This window comes from Procambarus clarkii, chromosome 67 (genome assembly GCF_040958095.1).
Source record: "Procambarus clarkii isolate CNS0578487 chromosome 67, FALCON_Pclarkii_2.0, whole genome shotgun sequence".
Taxonomy (NCBI): Eukaryota; Metazoa; Arthropoda; class Malacostraca; order Decapoda; family Cambaridae; genus Procambarus; species Procambarus clarkii.
In genome coordinates this window covers 18,135,339-18,162,914 of record NC_091216.1, presented here as the reverse complement: position 1 = coordinate 18,162,914, position 27,576 = coordinate 18,135,339, and the positions used below count along the sequence as shown (strand labels likewise).

Sequence of the window (27,576 nt, the reverse complement as noted above, 5' to 3'; positions counted from 1 at the left end):
CAATCGAATCTGGCTCCATTTTTTTGAGCAGTGCTGGGTCGTCTCTCGGCTGGGGCTTTGTGACCAGTGCTCACCAGGCCGGCCGGGGACGGTGGAGTCTGTCCTTCTGTTGGGCTCACAGCATTGTTCGGGATTTCACGGTTATCTGGTTTGCACTTTGGAGGGTTCAGGTCACTTGGGGCTCTCCCGTCCGGCTCCATTCGGACCGTTCTCTGGTGGTTACTTGCCGGAACTGCGGGGGTTCTCTTTGATCTTTGCCTCTTTGGGGTTGGTCCCTTCGAGTGGCTCGTCTGCTGGACTGGCTCGTCTTGGCGACAGTATACAGTTTCCTGATGTTTCTTTTTGCTTTTTTCTCTTCGTAGGTTGTCTTCTCTTTCGCATCGAGTTGTGTTGTCATTTTTTGTTTTTTCAGGACCGTTCTTTGATGCTTCTTACTGTCGTCTCGTATCGTGCGGCACTGGCAGAGCCGCTCCAGCTTGCTTTCTGGGTGGACTTCACATCTGCCACGTTCTGTATGCTTTCTCGTGCCTTGTTTCACCTTCGGCATGCTCATGCGCCGCCTGAGCCGTCCTGGTCCTTTCCCTCGTTCCCTGTTTCAGGGCTCGGGTCGCCCAGGCCATCTGTAGGGTTTTTAAGTCTAATGGCCTGCGGTCTATCCTTGCACCTGTGCCATTTGGACATTGGCAGCCATGTTTGGTAACATGTCTTGGGCTCATTTCGGGTGCGGGGATTTGGAGGTCGCACAGGTTGCTGGCCACCCGATATTTTGTGAGCATGTCTGCTCCTGGGTGTTCTTGTGTTGCTTTGGGTCGCAGGTTGCTGCCTGTTGTCTCGACATCGCGTTGAGCAGTTTGTGGCGGCCGCCTCCCGGGTCAGCCCTTTCTTTTCCTTCTCTTTGGGTCCCTGAACTTCCAGGACACATACTGGCACATCCTGATTCATCTAAGGTTCAGGGACTGGCTCGGTTTCGTCATGGGGCGATGAACTTGCTACTTTCGTTGGCTTCCATTCGGCTTGAATCTGGCACCTCGCGTATTCACATGCTTTACGCAGGTCGTGGTGACCCATTTGCTTCTGTTAGGGGTTTGGGTTCTGGCTTACCTTGACGACTGGCTGGTCTGGGCTTCCAGCCGGTCTGCATGTCTGCTTGCCAGGGATTTGGTTCTTTCCCTGCTCGCTGGGTTCAGGTTCTTGATGAACTGGAGGAAGTCCCATTTGGTTCCCTCTCAGGTTCAGACTTCGCTGGGTTATGTGTGGGACTTTAGGACTGCTTCCTTGCCTCTCCTTACAGCGGCGTTGGTTTGGCTGCAGTCCTGCTTTTGGCTGTTTTTGGAGGGCGCCCGTGATCACTCGTCGGTTGTTCAAGCAGCTGTGCAGGAGTCTGAACTTCGCCATGCTGGTCTACCTGTCGGGTTGGATCTGGCTTCAGCGGCTGTTCTGGTTCCTTCGGGGACGTCCCTTCTGCTGCTCTCACAATCGCTAGGTTTGGACCCCGGAGGTCTTGTGTCGGCTGCTGCGTCGCTGGTTTCCTCTGGGTTTTTCGGGGTTCAGTGCCGTGGTGCCTTCCCGACCCCTTGCTCGATACGTTCATGGATGCGTCATCTCTGGGTTGGGGTTTTGTGACCAATGCTCACCAGTCCGGCCAAGAACGGTAGGGTCTGCCTTTCCGTCGGGCTCACAGCATGGTGCGGGAGTTCGTGGCGGTGTGGTATTTATTCACTTTGGAGGGTTCAGGTCACTCACGGACCGACGATTCGGCTCCATTTGGTCTACTCCCTAGTGATTCATTGCCTGAACTGAGGGGGTTCAATGTGGTCCTTGGCTCTTTGGGGCTGGTCGCTTCGGTTGACTTGTGCTCCGAGTTCTCGGTGCTTAGCTATCCTGGCAGTTCACATTAAGGGGGTGTCCAGCATCCTGGTGGATAGCCTGTCCCGGTTCATTCCCCTTTCCACGAAATAGATGGTCAACGCCGACTCCTTCCATTGGCTCTGTCGGACATTCGGGTGCCCGGATGTGGGCTTTGTGTCAACTTCACCAAGGAGTCTTCTGGTATATGCGGCGCCCTTTCCCGACTGCGAGGCTGTCGAGGTCGATGCCTTTTGACTGGACTGGTCGAGGTGGGTTAACTATTCCTCTTCCCACCATTTCAGTTGTTGCTCCAAATCCTGGCTCGCTTGGAGACTTACCAGGGTAGGGTAGTCCTGTTAGCCCCCTGGGTGTCCGGCCCAGCCCGGTTTTCAGTCGTTTGGTGCTCAGTGTCTGAACCCGAGGGTTTTCCCACGGCTCCGCCTCTTTCAGCAGATTGGTCCAGTCCGGTAAGTGGCTTGTTCGATCCTCCTCCGCTCTTCGCGTCTGGTCATTTTGACGTGGGTTTATAAACATTTGTATGGTGATCAGGTGGCTTTGTTGATGGTGTCCCACCTGAGAGTTTTGTCTCAGCGGTAGTATGAAGTTTCCTGGTGGTCCTTTTGGCACCTTTTGTCTCTTCGTAGGTTGTCTTTGATTTCTGAGCGGTTTGTTTTGTCGTTTCTCTCTCTCGGTTAGTGTACCGTCATCTTATGCCGAATACTGTTACTTCATATTTTGCATCGCTGGCGGAGTCGTTTCTGCTTGTGGTTGGGGTGGATGTCACTTCTCCTTTGTTCTACAAGTTTTCTCAGGAGTTGTTTCACCTCCGGCCTGCTCATGCACTGCCTGAGCTGTCCGGGTCTTTAGAACGGGTGCTCTCTTTTCTCTCTTCCCCTCGGTTTGTGGTGGTCCCTTCAGTTCAGGACTGTTTTTCCAAGACTCTTTTCTTGTTGGCAATGGCCTTTGGGAGTCGCGTCAGGGAGCTTCATGCTCTCCACTGGCGCAGGGGTTTCTGCTCTTTTGGTCCTGGTGGTCGGTTTGTTCATTTGCAATTGTCTCCTTCTTTTCTGGCAAACAATGAGACTGCTGCATTCCAGAGGGGTCTTTGCATTGTTGATGCTTGGATGGTTCGGCTGGGGGTGCATCATGTTTTGAGTTCAGTTGCAGCTCTTCACCATTCCTTGCATGCCTCGGCCTCCGTGGCAGGGGACACGCTTTGGGTTGACCCAGTTTCCCTTCTTCTCTGTTCCTGGGCACAGGTCTTCCAGGTCGTCTGCAGGATTATTTGGTCTGGTCAGCCTGCGATCTATCCCTGTGCCCATGACATTTGTAAGTTCGTGGTTTTGACTGATTTTTTTGGTAATGTCCTGGGGTGACATTCGGCCATGGGGCTTTTGGAGGGTGAACATAGTCCTGGCCACATGATACCTCGTTCATGTTCCTGGCCCTTCTCGGGTGTGTGTAGTCTTGGGTCACAGGTTGCAGCCAGTTGTCTCAACTTCGAGTTGATGAGCGAGTATCGGCTGCCTCCTGGGTAAGTCCCTCGTTTCCTTTATCTTTGGTTAGGTAGCTCCGAGGTGCTGACGGGGCTCTCCACAGAAAACCAGCGTTGAATGTAATGAAACGCCATTTTTTTAGATGAGACTCGGAGGCTCCCTCACATCCCTCCCTCCCTCCCTCTTGTCGGTGTTTTTTTGTATTTCTGTTTTTGATAGTCGGCTTCTGAACTGGGGTTGGCTAGCCGGCGCGGGAGGTCCAGGACTTCCCCCCCTTTCCCCTCCTGGGGAGGGGGGAGTTGCACAGACAGTGGCACGGCGCTGTAGTGACTTCATGCTTGTTTGCTTGTTTTCGATTGGGGAGTTTTGTTTGGTGTTTCGACTTTCGGTTTGCAATTTTTAACCAGCTGTAGTGTGTTTTGGAATTCCTATCTTTCTGGGTGCCTGACCAGGTAGATGGCAGACATAGACTGCTTACAATTACAAGGGGGTGTCTAGTAAGCCATTGCTCCTCATGTCTCATCTGAGGGGGCCAGGTTCTGGCACTCCCCAGTAGGCCTAAAACTCCATCGATTGACTGTTGCCATGGTCTAATATATGCATATCAGCCCGGTATAGCTCCTGGGAGCCTCTGGGTCTCACCAAGAAAATGGCGTTTCATTGCATTCAGTGCTGGTTTCACAGATCTAGATAAAGACTATGAATCCAACAATCTCTCCTATAGAATCTCTGAGACTCTATGATAAAAACTAAGTAAATTTGTTACACAGGATCTTCCTATTTGAAAACCATACTGCCTGTCTGTTATTACATCATTTCTCTCCAGGTGTTCTATCCATTTAGTTTTAAAAGAAAAAATACACAGTGCTTGTCAATTAAATGAGTCTACAATTTAGAGCGTCTTCTCTGATTTTTGTAGATTGGAACCGTTTGCCTTTTTCCATATATATATCTGTTAAGACTCCTGCATACATAGATGTCTGGAATATCAGTTGATGTGGAATACTCAGCTCAATTGCATATTCTCTCAGCACCCAAAGTGAAACTCCATCTGGTCCAACAACTTTATTTCTTCTCAGCTATTTGAGTATTTTTTCCATTTCATTTCGAAACACCTATGTACTCTATGGTGTTCTCTGGAATTGACATTGTGTCTGGTTCTCTGAAACCTCATTTTGAACAAAAACTCGTTGGAACTACTGTATTCATTTCGTGTTTCACATATTTCTTTTTCTTTCTCTGTCATTCTGTTCCCCATTCTCAATCTCTGGATTTTATTTTTTACATGCAGCATACTTTTAATGAATTTATTGAAAAAGCCTGGTTTGGATTTTACATATGCCTGCTACCCCTTTCTCAAAGTTCCTTTCTTCCTCTCTCCTCACTGTTGTTTCTTGCTCTTTCCTCTTTCTATATTGTACCCATTTTCTTGTGTTTTCCTCCCTCTCACTCTAACAATTTCTGTTGAACCAATTTTTTTCCAGTTCTGCATCTCTGTTGGTATAAATTTTTTGTGTCCTTCGTGTATTTCACAGAATTTGTACTTCATACAGTACTTCATACAGTACTTCATTTACTTCCTTGCCTAGCAATAAGTCTTTCCAATGAAGCTCATTATATTATTTGCTAGGTTTCCCCATAGTGTCCTTTCTTGAAATAGAATTGATTAACTGTTACAATATCAGCATTCTCCCCCATTCTTCTCTAGATTGTATCACATTGCATATTTTATCTACAAGAGGACATGATTGCTTCTTCTCTAGGAAGGAAGAAACTGAATGTCAAATATCTCATCTCTCATCTGGAATATTAAAACCAGCATTGAAAGAACATCTCTTTTCCTCATTCTTGTAGTATGTCATTACCTAAGTGTAATTACTGTATGAGAGCTATGCTCACGGTGCCTCATCTCCCCAGAACTTGTCATAATTACTGATGGTTTTGGCCTCTACCACCACTTATTCCAAATGACTACCACCCTGGGAAGGTGAATTTTTTAATATTTTGTCGACAGCTTTGTGCATTTAGCTTAAATCTACGACCTCTTGTTCTTGAAGTTCCAGGTCTCAGAAATTCTTCATCAGTGTTGTCAATTCCCGTTACTATTTTGTATGTGGTGATCATATCGGCTCTTTTTCTTCTATCTTCTAGCTTTGATATATTTAATGCCTCATACCAAGTCTGGCCTCGGGCCGGGCTTGGGGAGTGGAAGAACTCCCAGAACCCCATCAAGCAGGTATCAAACTTTACAGTCTCCATGATGTAGTGGTAAGAAGTTCACCTGGCGTTCCACGAGCACTTTGTCATGGGTTCGTATCCTGGCCAGGGAGGATTTACTGGGCACAAATCCTTAACTGTAGCCTCAGTTTAACTCAACAGTAAAATGGGTACTTGGTTGTAAAATCGATTCTTCGTGGGGGTCGTATTCCAGGGACCATAGGATTAAGGACTTGCCCGAAACGCTACACGTACTAGTTGCTGTACAAGAATGTAACAACTCTTGTATATATCTCAAAAAAAAAAATAATAAAGCAGGTAAGCCTCTCCTCGTAGTTCTTGTCTTTCAGTTCTGGAAGCCATTTTGTTGCATAACTTGCACCTTTTCGAGTATGCTGATGTGCTGCATAACACTTTCACGCCCCGGGCGAACACACAAAAAACTTGAGTTCATGCTCCTGGCGGTGCGGGTGAGCGTGTGGTGACACTGAAATGTGTGTACTCGTTTCAGTTTTCTCACCTTAATTCTCGTGCTACATCATTCGTTTTAGTATCATTGTGTTCGCAATAGAATTCCCTACAGGTGTATATGCATATAATGTCCAAAAGCCCGGCGTGAATCTCCACAGCAAAGCCTAAAGTTGGCAAAAATTACCCGTGACCACGCAAAATCAATACAATGTGTATATTCGTTTCAGTTTTCTTGCCTTAATTCTCGTGCTATGTCGTTTGTTTTGGTATCATCGTGTTCACAATTAAATTCCCTGCAGGGGTATATGCATATAATGTCCAAAAGCCCGGCATGACTCCCCGCAGCAAAGCCTAAAGGTTACTCGTGATCAAGCACCAATTGGCATGCCGCAGCCTAATGTATATACAGTACTCGTTCAGTTTGATAACATCAATTTTCATGTTACGTCTTTCATTTTGGTATCAAATTGTTCGCATCATAAAGGCACATATTTTAAAACTAATCCCATAATGATAGAGCAATAATTGGAATTTTAACAAATATTTTAATTTTGGATGCTCATCATCACAAAATTATTTATATCTTTCCAATGTTCTGACATAAATTTTTGTGTTACATCTTACATTTTGGTATCAAATTGTTCACAATCTGAACATGCACATTTTAAAACTAGTCCCATAATAATAGCACAATAAATAGAATTTTAACATTGTAAAATTTGGACGCAAAAAGTATTTATAATCTTTTCAGTGTTCTGACATCAATCAATTTTATAACAATTTTCGTGTTACATCTTTCATTTAGGTATCAAATTGTGCGCAATCTAAAGGCGCTCATTTTAAAACCACTCCCAGATTGATCGGATAAAATTTACATTTGTAACAAATATTTTAAAATGTGGATGGTGCTCGCATCTTCGGATTGGACTCGAGAGAAAAACGGTTTACTCCAGCGGTGTTAACGGAGATTGAAAGTGTTAAGATATAGTCACCCTACAACTTTGGTCTCACCAAGGTCATGAACAATTTATTTAGTATTATGCCATCCATGTTTAGTTATTTATTTATTTATACCCATATATACAAGAGTTCTTACATTCTTGTAAACCCACTAGCATGCATAGAGCTTTTTAATTTTCCTCAGAATACAGCCCACCAAATCATTTAACAACCAGGTACCCATTCACTGCTGGATGAACAGAGGCTACTCTTAAGGATTGGTGCCTGGTCTATCCTCCCCGGCCCAGTTACAAACCCAGGTCAAAGCGCTTGTGAAGCACTGGGCAAGTGCTTTACAACTGCACAACAGGGACTGTATTATTTAATGCATTTTAAATGTATTTAAAAGCATTTCTGGAATTGGAAAGTGTAGCATAAGCTCCTTGCACATTGTTCTTTATGTGGTCTTTAAGTGACAGTTTTCTATCTGGAACCACCCCTAGATCTCTTTCTTTATCAGAATTCTTTAAATCTTGTAATTACCTACGTGTAGTTACAGAATGAGAGCTACGTTCGTGATGTCCCGTCTCCCAGTACTGTACTCTTTATTGTATAACGCTTTGAAACTACTGATGGTTTTGGCCTCCACCACCATCTCACTTGTTCCAATCGTCTACCACTCTGTTTGCAAAAGAAAAATTTCTAATTTTTTTTTTGGCACCTTTGTTTCCTTAGCTTGAATTTGTGTACTCTTGTTCTTGAAGTTGCCGGTTTCAGGACTTCCTCTTTGTCAATTTGGTCGATTCTTGTTAGTATTTCGTAAGTGGTAATCATATCATCTCCTTTTACATGACACCAGTATCCACCTAGCTTCCATATACACAACACAGTTTGCATATGTCTGTGTGTGACTACATTCTCCAATAACTGGAAATGAATAATGAAATTGGCTGTGGTACCTACGAGTGGCTATTATTATAATATGTCCTGTAAATGATAATTCACAATGATCATTGAAGACTTGGTTTTGTGAAGTGGTGGGATGCTACTGTGCTGCAGTGTGGTAGTGCTTGTTTATCTATGATATATAGTGTGAATGACACAATTATATTGTATCAATTACATTGAATGATATTTATCTATGATATATAGTGTGAATGATGGTTAATAGACTAGTGATTCGCTTTTTGTAATATATAAACCCTAACCTTCTATCACAATATATTCTCCTTTTCTGAGTTATTCCATTCAGATGCTTTCTAAGGCAAGCACACTAAATGTCCTATTGGACAGGATCACAACAGTGAGGGCACTGACCAAGGAAGCAGCAGGGATTTCTTTAAATATTCCTATGCCTGGTAACACCCAGCACATAGGTTCGAACCCTCATCACGGCTCATGTGGATTTGTTAAAGGTTCCTTTTGGGTCACACCTGGTGCTAGGAAAGCACTGGAGAGAAGCACAGTTCAACTCAGTAGTTTTAGAAAATTTCGTCATTGGCCATTGAGAGGCCCTACTAGACTTCACAGGGATTATTAAGTGGTACCCTGATCAAACTACAATCTACTATCTGCCCATTTCTTGTGACCACCACCTGATTGCAGCACCAATGCCAAAACCAAGTTCCCGGTTTCAAAACTTATCACATGCTTCCTGACTTTTGTGATGTTTAGGCAGCCTCAAGACTGGCTGTGGTTAAATGCCTTGTTTCATTCTTACATATCTTAAATTCACACGCAGTACTTGAATGCTGTGTACTTTCTAAGGCTGTATATATATTTTGAACACCTTGTATACACGTTGTGACTGTCAGTAATCCAGAATTTCCGTCTATATTCTCATTTGGTTTGTGCTTCAATTGTCAGTTCCTCCACTTGCAATTCCCACTTCAATTCCATTACCTAGGTGTTTTGTTTGAGGATTAGGCATTTTTATTGAGTGCTCCTTGTTGGTCCACTTGGATTAGTTTTGTTTTTTCCCTAATATCTGGCCTTGCTTAAGGTGCTTGTATTTTTTTAGTTATGAACTACCCTTGTCTTTCCTTGCCCTAAATTAGCTATCATTTTAGTTAGGATCAGTAAGCAATTCTTACCCAGGTCCCTAGACTTTTATTTCTACCCAATCGTAATGAGCCTAGATTCTGCTGTATATGAACCATGAAACACAGTCTCTGCCCCTTTTATTCATGAGTTTCACATTGCCGTACTTGACCAACACTTCTGTTGTCACTGTGGTGGTTTCACAATTATGGAATTCGCAATTCTTTGCATGGTGCAGAATAGAGGATTCTCATATGGTATAATTACCCTGACAGCTATCCTCTATTTATTATAATGATTAAATAAGGAAGGCTTACCTTGAGGTGCTTCCGGGGCTTAGCGTCCACGCGGCCCGGTCGTCGACCAGGCCTCCTTGGCTTGTACATACAAATTATCAATAAGGTATACAGTATTTTAGTCTCCGAAATTTCCCACGTTGGACTCGAGGTCAATATTACCTTCCTAGACCATTTTGCTCCCCAGTGGGATTCTGCAGCATCTCTCTTGACTCTTACATTTGCAGATCTGTGGCTTCTGATCTTTTGCCAAGGCATTATTGTTGAACACCAGCTGTTCCGGGTAATTACTAAAGTGTAGTTACAGGATGGGAACTATGCTTGTAGTGTCTCGTCTTCCCAGTACTCTGTGTCATATAACACTTTGAAACTACTGTTGGTGTCAGTCAGAATTTGACTGGGTTTGAGGCTGGGGACTTGGTGGTGTTTAGGATGCTGCCTTCTGGTGATATGGGGAAATGCTGCTGGATGAAAAGTTACTGTTTGATCAGTGTGATTCTTGGCAATTCATATGATACCATGTAGGGTTTGGAAAGGCTCTTCAATATTTTTAAGTAAATTTTCTGTAATCATTCTTTTTTTTATTGAACTTTTAATCAGTTCCTTCCTAGTACTGTATCATATATATCTAAGAAGGGATGTTAGATAAGGTTCCTGTTATGCCAGTAGACTGTCATCTTCACTGCTGTGATGTACCTGTCCAGAGGGCAATGAGTGAGCTTGCTTTATGGAGCATATAAGTGTTCTGCTTATAAAGTAGCTTTGTGCTTTTCATGTTCATCTTTCTGCTATTTCAATTTTTTCATACATAAAATGCACGATGATTTGGCTATGGGTTTCTGATACAAATTATCATATTAACTTTGTAAAAGTAAAACATTTTCTTAATATTTGGTTAATTATATACTTTTGTGAAATGTATATAATTCCTAAACTTAATTATGAACTTTTAATATCTCTTAAGCCCATGCTTTATTTACTGATTCAATATATTTTGTTATATACAGTTATCAGATTTTTTAAATAGTTTTTAGACAAATGCTATCCATTAAAATGTTAGTTGAGGAACATTGACTGCAGAATATAATTGTTTGTTTGAGCAACTGAATAAAATTGACATACTCTATTCAAGGTATATTCAAGGCTGTGTGGCACCACTAGCTTTGATTCATTAGTGATTGAGAGGTTATGTTTTACTTTAGATTAATTTAGTGTAAAATATAAATAAGGAAACATTAACAAAAGGGAAAATTTCAATTTGTTTTAAACTCATATTAAACCAAGTTGCTCATGTATTATACTAGGATTTACCTTCAGAAACTCTTTCAAATATCATAATTTGTGATAACATTTCATCGCAGCATTTAAATAATACCACACTAATTATCACACAGTAAATAAGTAGTGCTTTCAAATAACATCTGTTAGCTGTTATATTAGATGTCTACTCTTATTTTTCTCTTAATATGCCTTTTAAATTAACAGTTTAGTAGATTGCATGCAATTATCAGAAGAATTAAGCCTCAAGGTTTCTTCCATGATTCTCATCTCTATAATGTGTATAGAATGAGACATCACGTGAAAAAATCTGTTAAGCTAATTTAACTGATTACTTGACATTGGCGTAACATTTTGTGGTGGTAGCATGCTCTGACTCTCCTTGTGGTAACAAGTTCTGCATACCTCAACACAAGATCTGTGATGGTATACCTGACTGTAAAGATGCTGCTGATGAGAAGGATTGTCAGGGTAAGTGGCTCTCATCTCAGCTGAGGGGGTACTTTAAGTTGAATCTTCTGTATAGTGTTATTGTATATGTGGCATACTGTTTTAGATTTGGGGGGAATATATTTTGTAATAATAGTTATGTAGGGACACCTTATAAGAACCTATTTTGGTATTACCCTGTAATAGTATTTTTATCCTGATTACTCTAGATGTTTTATGTCAACATACTAAATTTTCTGTAAGAAGTATTCAATTTGTATTTTCTGTGTTATTGCCTTTTATTTTGTTTAACATATACCTAAGGATTTTAGAATTAAAAATATTAATTACTTGCTGATAAAGTAGGAAACTACTGTACATTATATAAATTTGTTTAATTACATGATACATTTAATGCTTTTTGCGAACTAAGCTGCCTGTCGGGCATTTGAATTGAATTTTCTATCCATAATCTGAGTGGGGAGTTACTTATCTGTTGCTGAAAATGGAGGAGTTAAGTCTAGTTCTTAAGATCTTACTTTTTAGCTTTTTAGTACCTGGTGTGTTTTTAAATCACTTGACATTCAAATTGTCATATTTCCTTTCTGGGGGAAGCCCCGTCGGCTCCCTGGAGCTATCCAGGCTGAGTGAATATGTATAACTTTCTGGCATTAGTCAATGTACACAGTTCTTGCCTACCGGGGATCATGAGCCAGTACCTGGCCCCCTCAAGAGAGGCATGAGGAGCAATGACCTATAGAAACACCTGTGTGGTTGGGAGCATTCTATAGCTGCCATCGACTGGATCTGGCACCCAGAAAGGTAGGCGCCCCAAACAAACACATTCTAGAGAAACTATTGCTACTGAAAGCCGAACGAATGCACAGAACTCCCCAATTGAAAATTAGCAAACGAACATGATGCCATCTTGTCGCCGCGCCGCTGTCTGTGTAACCCCCTCCTCCCCGGGAAGAAGAATGGGGAAGCCCCAGACCCCCACGCCAGCAATCCATCCTTCAGTTCTTAGGCTGGATGATAAAATACACGAAAACACCGCCTACCGGAGGGAGGGAGGGATGCCGGGGAACCTCCAGGACTCGCCCAGAGAATGACGTTTCATTGAATTCAACACTGGTTTTCTCGGGGGAGTACTGTCGGCTCCTCAGAACTAACTACCCAAAGACAAGAAAAAACAGGGACTTACCCAGACAGCGGTCAGTCCTCACTCCTCAATGCGAAACCAAGACAACTGGCTGCAACCGCCGACCCAATGCAATGTAAGCCCTACAAGGACCAGGGACATTGACAAGGTAACAAGCGGCCAGGACCCAGTTAGACCTCCAAAAACCCTGTGCCCGAATGTCAACCCAAGACGTGTTGCCAAAGATAGCAACCAAAGCAGCAAACTTACACACGTTGTGGGCACAAGGATAGACCGCAGGCTGGCTAGCCTTAATAATCCTGTGGACGACCTGGGAAACCTGAGCCCAGGAACAGGGAAGAAGGGAAACCGGATCAATCCGAAGTGCATCCCCGGCCCCCAAAGCCGTGGCGCGCAAACAACAGCGGAGAGCCGCAACTGGACAAGACATAATGCACCCCTAGCCTGACCAACCAAGCATCAACAACCCAAAGCTCCTTCTGGAAAGCAGCAGTCTCATTCTTCACCAGAAAAGGAGACGGCTGCAACCGAACAAACCTACCACCAGGACCAAACGAGCAGAAACTCCTGCGCCGGAGGAGAGCATGAAGCTCCCTGACCCAACCCCCAGTGGCCAATGTCAACAGGAAAAGAGCCTTGCAAAAACAATCCTGAACTGAAGGGGCCACCACAAACCGAGGAGAAGAGAGGAAAAAACACCTGGTCCAAGGACCAGGATGGCTCGGGTGACGCATAAGCAGGCCTGAGGTGAAACAATGTACAATATAACTTGCGGAACGAAACAGATGTAACATCACTACCGAACGCAAGTTGGAGCGGCTCCTCCAGTGCCATACGATAGGAGGCGACAGTATTCGGCTTACGATGACGGTCTTGAAACAACCACAACAGGAAGGACAAAACAACCCTATCAGAGACCGAAGTACACCTACGCAGTGATATGAAAAACTGGAAAGACCGCCAGGAAATCGCATACTGCTGCCGAGACAAGGCACGCAGATGGGAGACCAATAACAAAGCCACCTGTGCCCCATACAAAAGGTGATAGTCTCGAGTCAGAAAGACAAGATGCGAAGAGTCGAGGAGAAATCTTCGCGATCTTGTCATGACCGATCTCCTAAATGAGACGGGAGCCATGAGAAGACCCTCAGGTTCAGATAATGAGCAAGCAGAGCCTGAAACCAAGGCTGGGCCGGCCACCAAGGGTCCAAAAGGACTACTCTTCCCTGGTAAGTCTCCAAGCGAGCCAGAACTTGGAGCAACAGCTGAACCTGGAGGAAGAGGTACAAGTAACCCCACCTCGCCCAGTCCTGCCTGAAGGCATTAACACCGACGACCTCGCAGTCGGGGAAGGGCACCATGTACAGTATACCGGGAGATGGGTCAACCATGCCGACGCAGAGAGATCCACTTCTGGAGGCCCAAATGTCCGGCAGAGCCAACGGAACGAGTTGGCGTCGACCGTCCATTCCATGGATAGGGGAATGAACCGGAACAGGCTGTCTGCCAGGACATTGGACACCCCCCGAATGTGAACTGCCATAGAGCCCAAGAACTCAGCAGACGAGTCACCCGAAGCGACCAGCACCACAGAGCCAAGGACCGCATCGAACCCCTGTGGTTCAGGCAATGAACCATCAGGGAACAGTTCGAATGGAGCTGGATCTTCGATCTGTGAAAGACCCGAATCCTTCGGAGTGACATCCACACAGCCGCGAACTCCCATACCGTGCTGTGAGCCTGATGGAAGGATGGAACCCACTGCCCCTGGCCGGCCTAGTGAGCACTGGTCACAAAGCCCCAGCCAAGAGACGACGCGTCCGTGAACACATCGAGCTATGGTTTGGGTAGGCACCAAGGTAGTGATCCCCGAAAAATCCAAAAACAGAGCTGGCGACGCAGCAACCGATGAAAGGCCCCTGGAGGTCAAACCCAGAGATCGCAAGAGAGGCGGAACAGACAGACTTTTCCCCTAAGAAACCAGAACACCCGACAAAGCCACACCCGACCCGGCGGGTAGACCATCATGGCAAAGTTCAGGCTCCCGCACAAATCCTTGAGCAACCCCTGTGTTACCCGGGAGCCCTTCAGAAACAGACCGAGGTGGCAATTCAGACGAAGCAGAGTCGCTGGAGGAAGAGACAAGGAAGCGGTCCGAATGTCCCACACAAGACCCAGCCACGACTGAACCTCAAAGGAAACCAAATGGGACTTGTGAAAAGACGAGACTTGTAAAGCGAGTGAAAATGCAAGGCACTAGAATCAAGCCGAATGGAAGGCAACAAAAGGGGTAACCTCGATGTCCCACCACAAAACCGAGCCAGTCCCTGAACCGCGGATGAATCGGGATGTGCCAATACGCGTGCTGGAGGTCCAGGGATACCATCCAAGTGCCTGGCTCCAACATAAGACAGACCTGGGAAAGAGTAGCCATCCGAAATGAGGGGCAATAAACCCACGGGTTTAGACGAGACAAGTCCAGAATGAACCGGAGGTATGCACAGTTCTGTTTCGGGACTGGAAACAGGCGGGAGATCCACCTGAGGGATGAGGACGTTTCGACCACGCCCAAGTGAATACACTCCGAGACAACTTGACAGAGCACAGGAGAAGAGGCCTGCCCTACAGCCTGAAACCTCCTGAAGGAGCCGCCACCCAACACCACCACAGGCTGCACGAAACGACCCAAAAAACGACCAGGTGTTTGCTCGCACCTGGTCCCACCAGGTGCGAGCAAACAGAGCAAGCCTCCCCCCCCCCCCCACTGCCCCCGTGAATGGGACGAACCGTGAAAGGTGCTAATGCACCGCACGAGCACGCAAACGCCACAAAAGGCAATCCCTGCGCCGAACAGAAACAGACAGCACCAAAGACTGCGCCGGCGCCAAATCTGACACTACTGGCCTACCACGAGAGAAAATCCCCGAGCCCTGGCACGACCACGCCTGATGGTCCCCCATGAGCCCCCCAGAGGACCATCAATTCCGACATAGGACGGCAACTAACCGAAGCTTCCTGCAGATACTGCATCATCGCAGACTCTGCAAACAGCAACAGACAAGAGGGCGAAGACAATCGAAGAGCCAGTGCCCAAGCGGATTTCAAGGAAGAAGCTAGCACCGCCTGCTGATACGCTAGCCAAGAAGCAAAAATAACGCGAAATTGCATTCCGCAGGAGCGGCGCAAACAGCTCCAACAGCGCATACAATGCACACGCTGCCAAAGGCAATGCTTCCTAAGAGAGGAAAGGGCAGTCTGCTAACCAGGACGACTCCAGAACTTCGTAACAAACCCAGTAAAGACACAAAGAAACGCGGATCCCTAATGAAAGCAAAATCCAGGTTGCGCAGGAGGTAAGCCGCAAGGGCTTTTTGCACCCACTGTGACTGGACTCGAGAAGCCGGAAATCTCCATAAAGACGGAACCGAAGAACTGTCGGGGCCACGGAACCAAACCCAGGGAGGGGTAGACGCCAAATCCAACTCGTACAAGGAGGGAGCAAAAGAGAACCCCACACCCTATAACACCAAGCCCTGCTCCAAGGGTATAAAAACCCAAGCAGTGTACAACAGGGCCCAAGGCCCCCAAGTCAACCCCTCCCCTGCCCCAGGAACCTCACCCCAAGGATCCAGGGCCGAGCTGTCCTATACACCCATAGCCTCTAAAGAAAAGGCAGGAGCAGCCAAAAAGTAGGAATAAAGGGGGACCACTGGTCAGACCCAGAAGCTCTGGCAGGAGGACCAGGCTTGAATGCCTCCACCACCACCCCAGAAGGGGGGACTCCCAAGACTGCCCAAGTCTCAACACCAATTAAACCCTGCCTTGTCTCCGAAACCTTCAGACCCTTCGGAGCCGGAAGCAAGGGCGAGGAACCGGATGGACAACAGAAGGGGAAGGATGGAACCAGAGCTGAAGCGACTCCCACCCCAAAATCCGGGTCCCTAAAACCAAAACGGGACAGTCTCGGGGCATACAGGGAAGCAACTAACCTAGCGCGTTGCAGCAACCTAAACCTAGTATGCAACGCAGCTACCACCTGCACCCTCATATCATGATCAGTAGCCTGGGTGAACTGGAGCATGTACAGGCAACAAACGTCGCATGACTCCAGGTCAAAGGAATCACTGAACCAACAGACAGCATGGCAGAGGCACAACCAGTGATTGTCCCCCAGAGCCAAGGGGACAGAACAACCTTTCCGACTCGCATGAAGCGAGAGGGGACTCAAGGGTCACATCCATCAGACCACAGAGCCCTGTGGGGTTTCCCAGGGCCCTTGGCCTTATTAACACGCTAAGGGAAGCCAAGACAGGGTACTGCAAGCCAGTGCCCAAGACTACCAAACAATCTGCTAATAGCTGAAGCCTTGGGACGTGTCCACTCACAGGGGCCCTAGCAAGGGGGTACCACCAACCACACAAAAACTGAGAATAGATATAATGATAGATATATGCACCTCAACACAGAAGGGGCAACCTCTAAGGCAGACCCCCTCACCAGGCCGAAAAACAAGATCAAAAGCAAAACCCCGCAAGAGAACAACGTACCCAGGTGGAACAGAGCCAGCCGCTGTAAGAGGTGAAAACTAGCTATGCAGTACCCCGTGCCCCTATCAGTGATGAAAACTACTCCTACCCAGAGGCAAACACGGGCAACAAAGACCCCAGTTGACACCAAGGGCGGCCAAGTACTGAACAGTAAAAGACATAACGGGGCTAGATCTCGGGGTGACCTGTTGAAGGTGGCCCCAAGGGTAGTAATTACAGGGCATCTAGGGAAGGTGGCCCTAGGCACATGTAGCCCAAGTACTGAAGAATATTATTCCTTGCTCACATGCCACCATTAGAGATAGTCCACGCCACAAGGCACAGAATCTGAGACAAATCGCTTGAGCCAGAGGCACAAGACCACGTCAGTAGCACATCAGCTTGAGAACTGAAGGGTGGATTGCCGGCATGGGGGTCTGGAGCTCCCCCCTTCCCCCTCCCTGAGAAAAGGGGGGATGTTGCACAGACAGCGGCACAGCGACATGATATCATCATGTTTGCTAATTTTCATTTGGAGAGTTCTGTCCACTTGTTCTGCTTTCGGTAGCAATAGTTTCACCAGAATAGGGGTTTGTTTTGGGGTGTCTACATTTCTGGGTGCCAGATCTGGTCAATGGCAGACATAGAATGCTCCCAACTGACGTAAGCAACCCCTTCATGGGTGTTTCTGTAGGCCATTGCTCCTTGTGCCTCTCTTGAGGGAAGCCAGGTTCTGGCTCATGGTTCCCGGTAGGCAAGACCTCTGTGCACATTGATTGATGTCAGAAAGTTAAACATATCCATTCAGCATGGATAGCTCCGGGAAGCCGACGGGGCTCCTCCCAGAAAATGCAGTCTGAAGATTTTTCTTGTGTCCATTTAAATTAAGGGAGACCACTGTAGTAAGAAGGCATTAAAGATGTGTATATATTTGTTATTACAATATATATAATATGTATTTACAGTTAACATTATTTAAAAATGTAATCTATTTAATTTAATTTTCAAATTATTTTCTGACCATGGGCCCCTTGGTCACTGCCAGAGCTATGACCAGGGTCCACCCAGGACACTGCACTTTTGCCAGGTTCTCGTTGACTGTGCTCTTGTTGAATGTGCCTCATAGTAACAAGGAACTCTTGAAAAGAGTCCACAACCAAGAAAATGTCTTGCTGTAGAATTACAATAGTCAGCATCCCTTTTGAGAAATTAATAGAAGTACAAGGATAACCAGTTATTCTTCTGCTAATTAACAATAATCTAAGTACAAAAATTATCCGACTGTCACCAAATGGTGGCGGTATTATCAAACTGGGGTCGGAGTGGGCAGCCAACCCTCACCTGTTGCCTGGTCCCCACCCACATGACAGCCAACTCTGTAAAGATTAATTCAGATCTGATAGATAATCTTATACCTAATGCTGTTACCTTGTATTGTTCGACACTGACGGAGCCCCTGCTACGGGTGTTCAGAGTCGATATTGCCTTGGCATCATTTCATAAGGTGTCCTGTGCATTTTGTCAACTCTGGCCTATTTGTGCACTGCCTGAGCCCTCCTGGTCTCTTGACCGTGTTCTCCCCTTTCTTCTTCTCAGTTTATGGCTTTCCCTTCAGTCCCTGATTCCTTTTCTAAGGCAGTTTTCCTGTTGGTGCTCACCTCTGATTGTTAGGCTAGGGAGCTTCATGCTTTTCTCTGGAGTTTTTGTTGTTGTTGTTGTTGTTGTTGTTTTTGCCCTGGTGGGCATTATGTTCATTTGCAGCTGTCTTCTTTTCTGGTAATAATGAGCTAGCAAGCTTCAGGGGTCCTTTGGTTATTAATGCTTGTCTGGTTTAGCCAGGGGTGCATCACATGCTCTTCCTGGTGGTAGTTCTTTGTCACCATCTTCGTGCCACTGATTCTGCCTCAGTGGACACTTTGTGGGTTGATCCTTCTTCCTTGGTTCTCTGTTCTAAGGCTTGTGTTTCTCAGGTTATCCACAGTGTCATAAAGTCTAGCCAACCAGAGGTCTATCCTCATGCCAGCCATGATTTCCATAGGTATGCTGCTCATGCAGCAGTCTTCTTTGACATGTCCTGGACTGATATTTTATTATGGAGGTTTTGGTGACCCAGTATTTAGTTAATATCCCTGGGCCTCTTCATGCCTGTATTGCCTTGGGATCTCTCTTGACCAGTGGTCTCTTCTTCACCTTGATTACCTGTAGTCTCTCCTCATCCTTGGTGTATCTCTTCTTCTTTTCTGTGGGAAGTTAGCTTCAGAAAGCCACAAGGAGGTTCCCCAGAAAACCAGCGGTGAATGTAATGAATGACTCATTTTGGGGGAGTCTCAGTGGCTTCCTAATTCCCTGCCTCCTTCTCTCCATTTAAGGCTCGTCAGTTGGTATTTGTGGTCTTCACGTCTGCTCCAGAACTGGCCCTAGAAGACTTGGGGAGACCTGGAGCTCTGGCACCCCTTTTCCTACTGGCAGGGGGGTTGGTGCTAAGAAGCTTGCCCTAGTTTTGAAAGATTTGATCATTTATTTGCATTGTTTGGGGAGTTCATTTAGCAGTTTTGAGGCTTCAATCTCTTTAAACCAAGCAGTGGTCTGTATTGGTTCATTGACTTTATGGATGCTTTCTGGATATGGAGGCAGTGTGTCACCCACTCTCTGTGCCTCTATGAGGGGAAGTTCCAGTTTCAGGCTCTGGTCCCCATATTTGAAACAGAACTCCGCGGCTGATGTAACCTGGTGGTTAGGAGCCATCTCAGCGATATACATTCGGGGAGCCAACGGGATTCATCCAGAAAGAGGATTTCATTTCATTCATTGGTGGTTTTGTTATTAGTTTGTAGATGCGCTCCTCTCTTCATGTTGGTGTTATGGCTCCAAAGGTGTTTCTGGCTAATGTTGAGTCTGATTCTTCATTATGCAGCTTTCCGTGGTGCTGTTCACACAAGTAGCCTCCTGCAGAGATGTTTTTGTAAGTTAGCTAGGATAGCAAATGTGAGGGTGCCCCTCCCATTAAAAAATGCCGTTTTCTGGTGGGCGACTCGGGAGCTTCCAGTATCAGCCATATTCTATTTTTTTCCATAAGAGTTGAGTTACTGCTCAAGTGGCTCATGAGTGAGGTGGTTGGCTGGCAGGAACCCTAGGTGACCTGGGTTGCCATCGGGTGACAGTCGGGCACATTACAGTTGGGGTGTTTACACTTTGGCAGCAATTGTTTGCCTTGTTTTCCTCAGAGTTGTTAATTTACTGTCAAGCAGTTGCTGCTATTCATATCCTTACACTTTTGGTGAGTTTTTCCAGGTCTTGGGGTTGAACTCTGATTCCCATACTTCCTTCACTTCATAGAGAGCCATATTTTGGAGCCCTGGACTCCAGTAGGCTTAGGTAGGTCTCAGAAGTCTTGTGCAATTTACTAGTACTGCAATATTTCATTACATAAAATGCTGGATTTAATCTTGAAGTACTTCTTTTATGGGTAGTTGTCTCAAGGAGTAACCAAGGGTGTCTCTTAGAAGTAAGGTGTTTAGTACAGTATTAAAAAAAAAAAAATTCTGCCCTTCAGTTCCTTCCTCTCCAGCCCTTGAAGTTTTGACTTGTTGTGCATGTTTGGTTGGCCTGTTCTTCAAGTGATGGTTGCCTTCTCCTCCAACCCTATTTGGTGATGCAGTAGTATTTAGTTAGGTAACTGGCAGCAAGAATAAGAACAACTGGCCATCTGTGTATTTCAATTTCATTCTTGAATGGGGGGTATTTTGCTATGATTCTGTTACTTAATGTTTTAACAAATAATAATTTTATCTTCCCTGTTTCCTCTTACAGTTTCATTTAACAAAACCATTTAAAAATGTCCATGTCATTGTTAAGCACAGGTTGAAGAGAGCTTGGGCTATGTGCAGTGTTTCGTGTGGACCCTGGCTCGAATTGTTACTGAGAAGTTGCACAGAAATAATTTTACTTTATGTATTTGGTGCCGAGTTACTAATTTGTTTCAAATTAAATTTTTGTATTTATTTTATCTGTATTCAGACAATTTATTCGACTTAAGTAAGTGCTCAGACTTCTTCAAATGTGGAGATGGTTCCTGCTATTCCTTCTACCTCAACTGCGATGGCCAGTGTGATTGTAATGACTGCAAAGATGAGAAAATTTGTTTTCGGCGTAGACGACATGTTGCTCATGGTAATGAAGCGGACAATAGTTGATTTAGTGCTGTCTATATTGGATATTGTATATGTAATTTTACAAATTGGAAAGCTCCTCGTGGTGATTTGACTTTGTGATTTATTGTTGTTTGTCTTGTTTTGTAAGTCAAGGTTCATGCTAGTTTGATAGCATTTTCAAGCATATTTCTGTGACATCCAGTACTCCAAGAACAGAAAAGTTATGCTAAGTAAAAAAAATATACTGTTTTATATAATGTCTGCCCAATGCATTGTTATACCAGAGTGTTGTTATTACTGTCTTCAATAAGCTAATATTACCTGTAAGTTCTCATCATTTAAAAAGAATCAAAGAACCTTTGAGGTCTGTGGTACTTTTCAAGCTTTTGCTTCTGTTCAGTAAGCCTGCTTGCTCCTCCATATTCTGTCATGATTTTTTCTTTTTGGAATATGTCTTGCTTCTATGCAAGGCATTTCATGCTCTTAACAACCACTCTCCTAAAAACTGTTTTTCAAAACTTAAAAAGGGCCCTGTACTGTATTTAGTATTTACCTTCACGTACAGTACTCTCAAAGGTTTCCAAGCACTAGCACAAACTTGTATGTTGGTAATTGTTTATAAAACTTGCATGTGGTGGATTTTAATTAATATACACTTTCGCGCATCCATGGCTCTTCAGAACGTTACCCACTTTTCTCCTGAGTGCGCGTGACAAACTCGCCCACGAGTCACGAGAAAAAATATTTGTATAAAATCTATTTTCTATCCAATCGACTTTGGGATAGTTTACAAATGTTCGCTATGAAATTTCCGTTTTCCCTTATAGCCGCATAGCCTATTTGGGAGAACGGCATGGCATTGCATCATAGTGGAAGACCATTGTATTATTGACACGACGAGTGTAATCGACGTAGTTTTTCATTTGGTGCCAGTTTAACGCATCCTTGTGTGACGTTTTATACTTATATTCTTCTAGAACATTCTATTGCGAACACATTGGTACAAAAATGAAATACATCGAAAATTAATGTCAGGACAGTGAAAAGAATATACACTTTTCAATAGGGGTTTCGCCGATATGCCGCCACGCGTAACACTTCGGCCACTTCCCACACTCTTGCGGGTGGGCTGTGACATTGATTCTATATTTATATGCATATGTCCGCGTAGGGAATTTTATTGCGATCTCAGTGATACCAAAATTAATGCTGAAGGACAAGTGTGGAGTTGACAACCCTGAAGAGAGTAAAAACATTTCGTTGCTGTTTGGTGCTCACTGCTAGTGATCGATGTAGTTCTTTATTTGGTGCTGATCTAACTCATGCTTTGGTGACATTTTATACTTATGTTCTTCTAGAACATTCTATTGTGAACACATTGGTACAAAAATGAAATACGTACATCGAAAATTAATGTCAGGACAGTGAAAAAAGTATACATATACTTTTCAGTGTTGCCGCTCGATCGCCCGAAACGCCGCACGCATAAGGGGCAATTTTTTTTTTGTTTGCCGAGAGCGCGAAAGTGTTAATTAATTTTACAGTACTGTACTTGTTTCAGTTTTTTCACCTTAATTCTCGTGCTACATTGTTCATTTTGGTATCATTGTGTTCGCAATTAAATTCCCTGCAGGTGTACATGCATATAATGTCCAAAAGCCCGGAGTGACTCCCCACAGCAAAGCCTAAATTTACCCATGAATGAGCACCAATTTGCTCACCACAGCCTAATGTGTATACTCGTTCAGTTTGATAACATCAATTTTCGTGTTACGTCTTTCATTTTAATATCAAATTGTTTGCAATATAAAGGCGCGTATTTTAAAACTAGTCCCATAATAATAGATCAATAACTGAAATTTTAACAAATATTATAATTTTGGACGCTCATCATCGCAAAATTATTTATTTCCAGTGTTCTGACATAAATTTTCGTGTTACATCTTTCATTTTGGTATCAAATTGTTCGCAATCTAAAGGCGCGCATTTTAAAACTAGTCCCATAATGATAATAAAATAAATAGAATTTTAACAAATATTTTTAAAAATTTTGACCAAAAACTTATTTATAGTCTTTCAAGTGTTCTGACATCAAGTTTTGTGTTATGTCTTTCATTTTGGTATCAAGTTGTGCGCATTTTAAAGGCACTCATTTTAAAACCACTCCCAGATTGATTGGATAAAATTTAAAGTTTTAACAAATATTTTAAATTGAGGCCGACGCTCGCTTACCAGCTGCGACTCAAGAAAAATTGGTGACGCCAGCGGCGTTACGAGTGTGTGAAAATGTTAATATAGGCATTGTATTCTAAGATAAAATATGAAATTTTAATTTAATGTAAACCATTGAATTTGGTGAAGGCTGTTCTGTGTGTGTGTGTGTGTACTCACCTAATTGTGCTTTTGGGGGTTAAGCTTGGCTCTTTGATCCCACCTCTCAACAGTCAATCAACTGGAGTACAGGTTCCTGAGCCTATTGGGCTCTATTATATCTACATTTGAAACTTTGTGTATGGAATCTGCCTCCACCATATTACTGCCTAGTGCATTCCATATGTTAACTACTCTGACATTAAATAAGTTCTTTCTAATGTCTCTGTGGCTCATCTGGTACTCAGTTTCTACCTGTAATTACCCAAGTGTAATTACCTGTGTAATTACCTAAGTGTAGTTACAGGAAGAGAGTTATGCTCGTGGTGGCCTGTCTTACCAGTACTCTTTGTCATATAACACTTTGAAACTACTGACAGTTTTGGCCTCCACCCCTTGTACATGTGTGTGTGTGTGTGTGTGTGTGTGTGTGTGTTTGGTGTTTGTTTTCAATCATGAAAATGTTCTTATTCATTAATTATTATTATGTGTAATACTTCTATTACAAATTCAATCACAGCCAGTGTATATAGGCTCATTATAAATATTCTGAATGGATTTTTTAAGAGGTTTATCAAGCTGAAACAAATGATTCTCAAAATGTTTTTGTAGGTTATTTTCTTGTATGTGTTATTTTATTGTATTTTCTTGTATGTGTTATTTCATTGTATTTTCTTGTATGTGTTATTTTCTTGTATTTTCTTGTATGTGTTATTTTCTTGTATATATTATTTTCTTGTATTTTCTTGTATGTTGTTTTCAATCCTCTGCCTTTAAATATCTTTGAATGCTTACTATTTTAATTTGCAGGTTCTCTTAATACCCTCCTAATTATTTTCATATTTCTGTGGGGAGCCCCTCCGGCTCCCCGGAGATTACCGGACTGATATATGTATTAGACCGTGGCATCAGTCAATTCAATGGAGTTCTAGTCTATTGGAGACCACGAGCCAGAACCTGGCCCCCCTCAGAGAGGCACGAGGAGCAATGGCCTATAGAAACCTCCATGACCCCCATGTGGTTGGAAGCATTCTATGTCTGCCATCTACCGGGTTAGGCACTCAGATAGGTAGGCGTCCCAAGACAAACTGCAACTGGTTAAAAATTGCAACCAAAAGCCGACCTAGCAAGCAGAACTCCCCAATCCAAAAAGAAGCAAACAACCATGATGCCACCATTGCCGCAGCACTGCTGTCTGCACCGCTTCCCCTTCCCTAGGGAATCCCAGACCCCTCGCGCTGGCTATCCAACCATCAATTCTGATGCTGATGTGTTGTGTGGCGGTCGTTCGACTCTGGCTCTAATCTTTGAGCAGTGCTGTGCCTTGCGGTGTTGTGCTGCTGTGTGGTGGTGTGCGAGCCAGGTGTTTTTCAAGAAGTATTGGGACTGCATGCACCTAGGGTCACTTTCCCTAGGTGCCCTGTAAGTACTGCCCTTGCGATTTGGGGTAGCCTTCCACAAACTGTTCGGGGACTACCTCCACAGGTTTTTTTTTTTTTGCTGCTCGGTAATTTTGCACCCTTATGATCAGCTGGGGTTTTTCTTGCCTTTCTCTGACCTTGGGTAGAAGGTAGTATCATTGCTGGCAGGGGCACAAGGTAGTATGCAGCTGTCTTATAATACGCATAGCGGCCGGTTCTGTTCCTCCTGGAGACGTGTTTTTGTGGGGGTTTTCTTTTTTTTTCTTTTATTTGCCAGGGAGGGGGGGGGGGGAGGTTCTGCCTGGTGTGGTACAGGACCACTTATATTATTTTGGTGGCCCTCCGCTATGCCCCGGGATTGCACACATCGTAGGACTTCAGCATTTGTTTGTTTGGTAGTTTTGGGATAACCGGTTAGCAGTAAGGGAAGCCCGGGCTTCCCTTAGCAGCCAGCCAAAGGGCCCTGGAAAACCCTGTTGGGGTTCACTGGTCCCATGGATACATCCTCTGAGTCCCATCTCACTTCGTGCAAGTTTCAAGGTTGTTCTGTCCCCATGTCTCAGAGTGACACTCGCCATCTTTGCTTCTGTCATGCTGCCTGTTGGGTCAATGACACTTTTGACCCAGAGTCCTGTGAGTGGTGTTTGTTGCTTGTACTCTAATTCATCTAGTCCACTGATATTGATATTCGGGTGCAGACAGCTTCAGCATTGTATGCAAAGTTTAGGTTGCTGCAATGCACTAGGTTGGTTGCCTTTCTGGATGCCCCGAGGCTACCCAGCTTTGGTTATAGGGACCCAGACTTGGGAGTGTTAGTTGCCTCAACTTTGATTTTGTCCACACCCTCTCATCCTTTCCCTTGTGTTGTTCATCCTGCTCAACCCTCTCCCCCCCCCCGCCCCCACCACCCTGTTGCCGGCTCCCAAATGTCTGAGTGTTTGTACTGACTCCAATAATGACTCCATTAGTGGAGTCAGGGCAGGAGTTTAGATGGTGGTGAGGCTCGGGCGGTTTCAGGGACTACCCCTTCCGGATTGGTTGGGGAGACATTCGAGCATGTTTCTCCTGCTGGGACTTTTGGGTCGGACCAACGGACCCACTTCCGTGCTTTTCCAGTGGACTCTGCCTTTTCTCCTGAGGCAGAGGGTTTGGAGGATGGCTCTGCCCTGGGTCCTGCTGTAGAGGATCCTGAGGCTGGGGAGGAGCTTACTTGGGGGGCTTGGGGCCCATTTGATCCCGCTTAGGTGTTTGTACCCTCAGCATGGGGCTTGTTGTTGCAGGGGAAGGGGTTCTTATCCCCCCCCCTCCCTGTACGAGTTTGATATGAGTTCAGCTGCTTCCTGGGTTCAGTTCTGGGTTCCCTTAGGTTCTTCAGTTCCTCCTTCTGGAGGTTTTTGGCTACCCACATCCCGCCTTAAAAGGTTCAGGAGCCCATTGTGTCGTACCTTCTGCAAGACCCGGATTTTGCTTCGATAATGGATCCTTCTTCATTTGAATTTGATTCTACTTTCCCTTACTGGGTGTGTTAGGAGGTGCTGGAGTCCTCCTGGTTGGCAGACTGCCCTTTCTTTTCGTTGGGAGCATGGCATGCATTCTGTCGGAACTGCACGCTTGAGTGGCGGGAAACTACTACGGTGGTTCAGGTTTACTTAGGGGTGAGGGGAGTGAGTTTGAGCACCTCAATGCGTGCTTGTTCACCCCTGTTCTTCCTTGCAATATCTGCCAGGTACAGTAGACCCTCCCTCTTGACGTCCCTGATAGCTGAGGAGTTGCGTGTCCATAGGCATTTGGCTTTAGTCTTGCTCTTCTTTTCCCTGCTGGAACTGTCTTCGGACTGGCTCGAGGAGGATGTCGAGGCCTGGGTCTGGTGCGCTTACCTCGGCGGCTCGGGCGTCGGCTGCGTTGTTGAAGCTGTTTGTGCCAATTCTGAAGGAAGCGGTGTCTCTGTTCTATGCTTCTCGCCTCGCATAACCGTGAGCGAGCACCATGCCAGCAGGCAGTGCTTGCTCACTCCTTGAAATCAGCTTGGGCCCCTTGCTCTTAGATTTTCATCTCCTTTTTGTCTGTTGCTGTTTGCAGAGTCTGCAATGGTGCATTTTCTGTAGACAGCTTCGTCTAGTTGCCGGCTTATGTCAGACATGTTGGTTGTCCGGGGAAAGTGATCCATGAGGGTCCTGCCCAAAAGGGTCGTGCCAGTGTTCGGGGTTCCTTCAGTCGTGGTGGGCCAGTGGTGCCAGATTTGGGGTCGGCTCCTCCTCCGGAGCCGACATGTCTGGTTGCTCACTCTACACGTCGGTCGTCTTCTCGTAAGGGTCATCGGCCTTTTCGCAGTTTGCCCCATTGATAGGGTAATGGAGGGAGGGGAGGTTCACGCTGTTTGCTATCACCTAGTCCTAGTCCTGGCCGCACGGTACCTTGTTAATGTTCCTGGCCGCTTGGTACCTTGTTAATGTTCCTGGCCCGGCTCGGGCATGTGTTTGGGTCGCAGGTTGCAGCCAGTTGTCTCGACTTCGAGTTGAGGTGCAAGTGGCAGCCGCCTTCTAGTCAAGTCCCTCTTTTTCTTGTCTTTGGTTAGGTAGCCCTAGAAAGCTGGAGGGGGCTCTCCACAGAAAATCGGTGTTGAATGTATTGAAGTGCCATTTTCTGAGTGAGTCCTAGAGGCTCCCCAGCAACTCTCCCTCCCTCCATTCACTGGTTTTTCACTTCTTTTCATATGTAGCCTCTGAACTGATGGTTGGATAGCCGGTGTGAGGGGGTCTGCGGCTTCCCCTTCCCTCTCCCAGGAAGGGGGGGGAAGCTTTGCAGAGAGCATGGCGACATCATACTTGCTTGCTTGTTTTCGGATTGGAGTTCTGCTTGCTAGGTTAGCTTTCGGCTGCAATTTTTAGCCATTGCAAAAAAATTACGCCTTCCTTTTTGGGTGGCTAACCCG

The 27,576-nt window shown here is 45.2% G+C and overlaps 1 protein-coding gene across 8 annotated transcripts in view; it reads left to right on the top strand.

Moving 5' to 3' along the window:
* The window catches only part of LOC123767760 (terribly reduced optic lobes), a 354,074-nt gene that overhangs the window by 241,989 nt on the left and 84,509 nt on the right, over positions 1–27,576 (top strand). For 4 of the 8 annotated variants that reach the window (XM_069310630.1, XM_069310627.1, XM_069310626.1 and 1 more), the window contains 2 exons: positions 10,952–11,056; positions 20,720–20,872. The exons of 3 other annotated variants lie outside the window; for them this stretch is intronic. In XM_069310630.1, the coding sequence (XP_069166731.1) occupies positions 10,952–11,056; positions 20,720–20,872 (258 nt within the window). The remainder of the gene's footprint in view (positions 1–10,951; positions 11,057–20,719; positions 20,873–27,576) is intronic. One more of the 8 variants, XM_069310628.1, reaches the window with a different exon arrangement.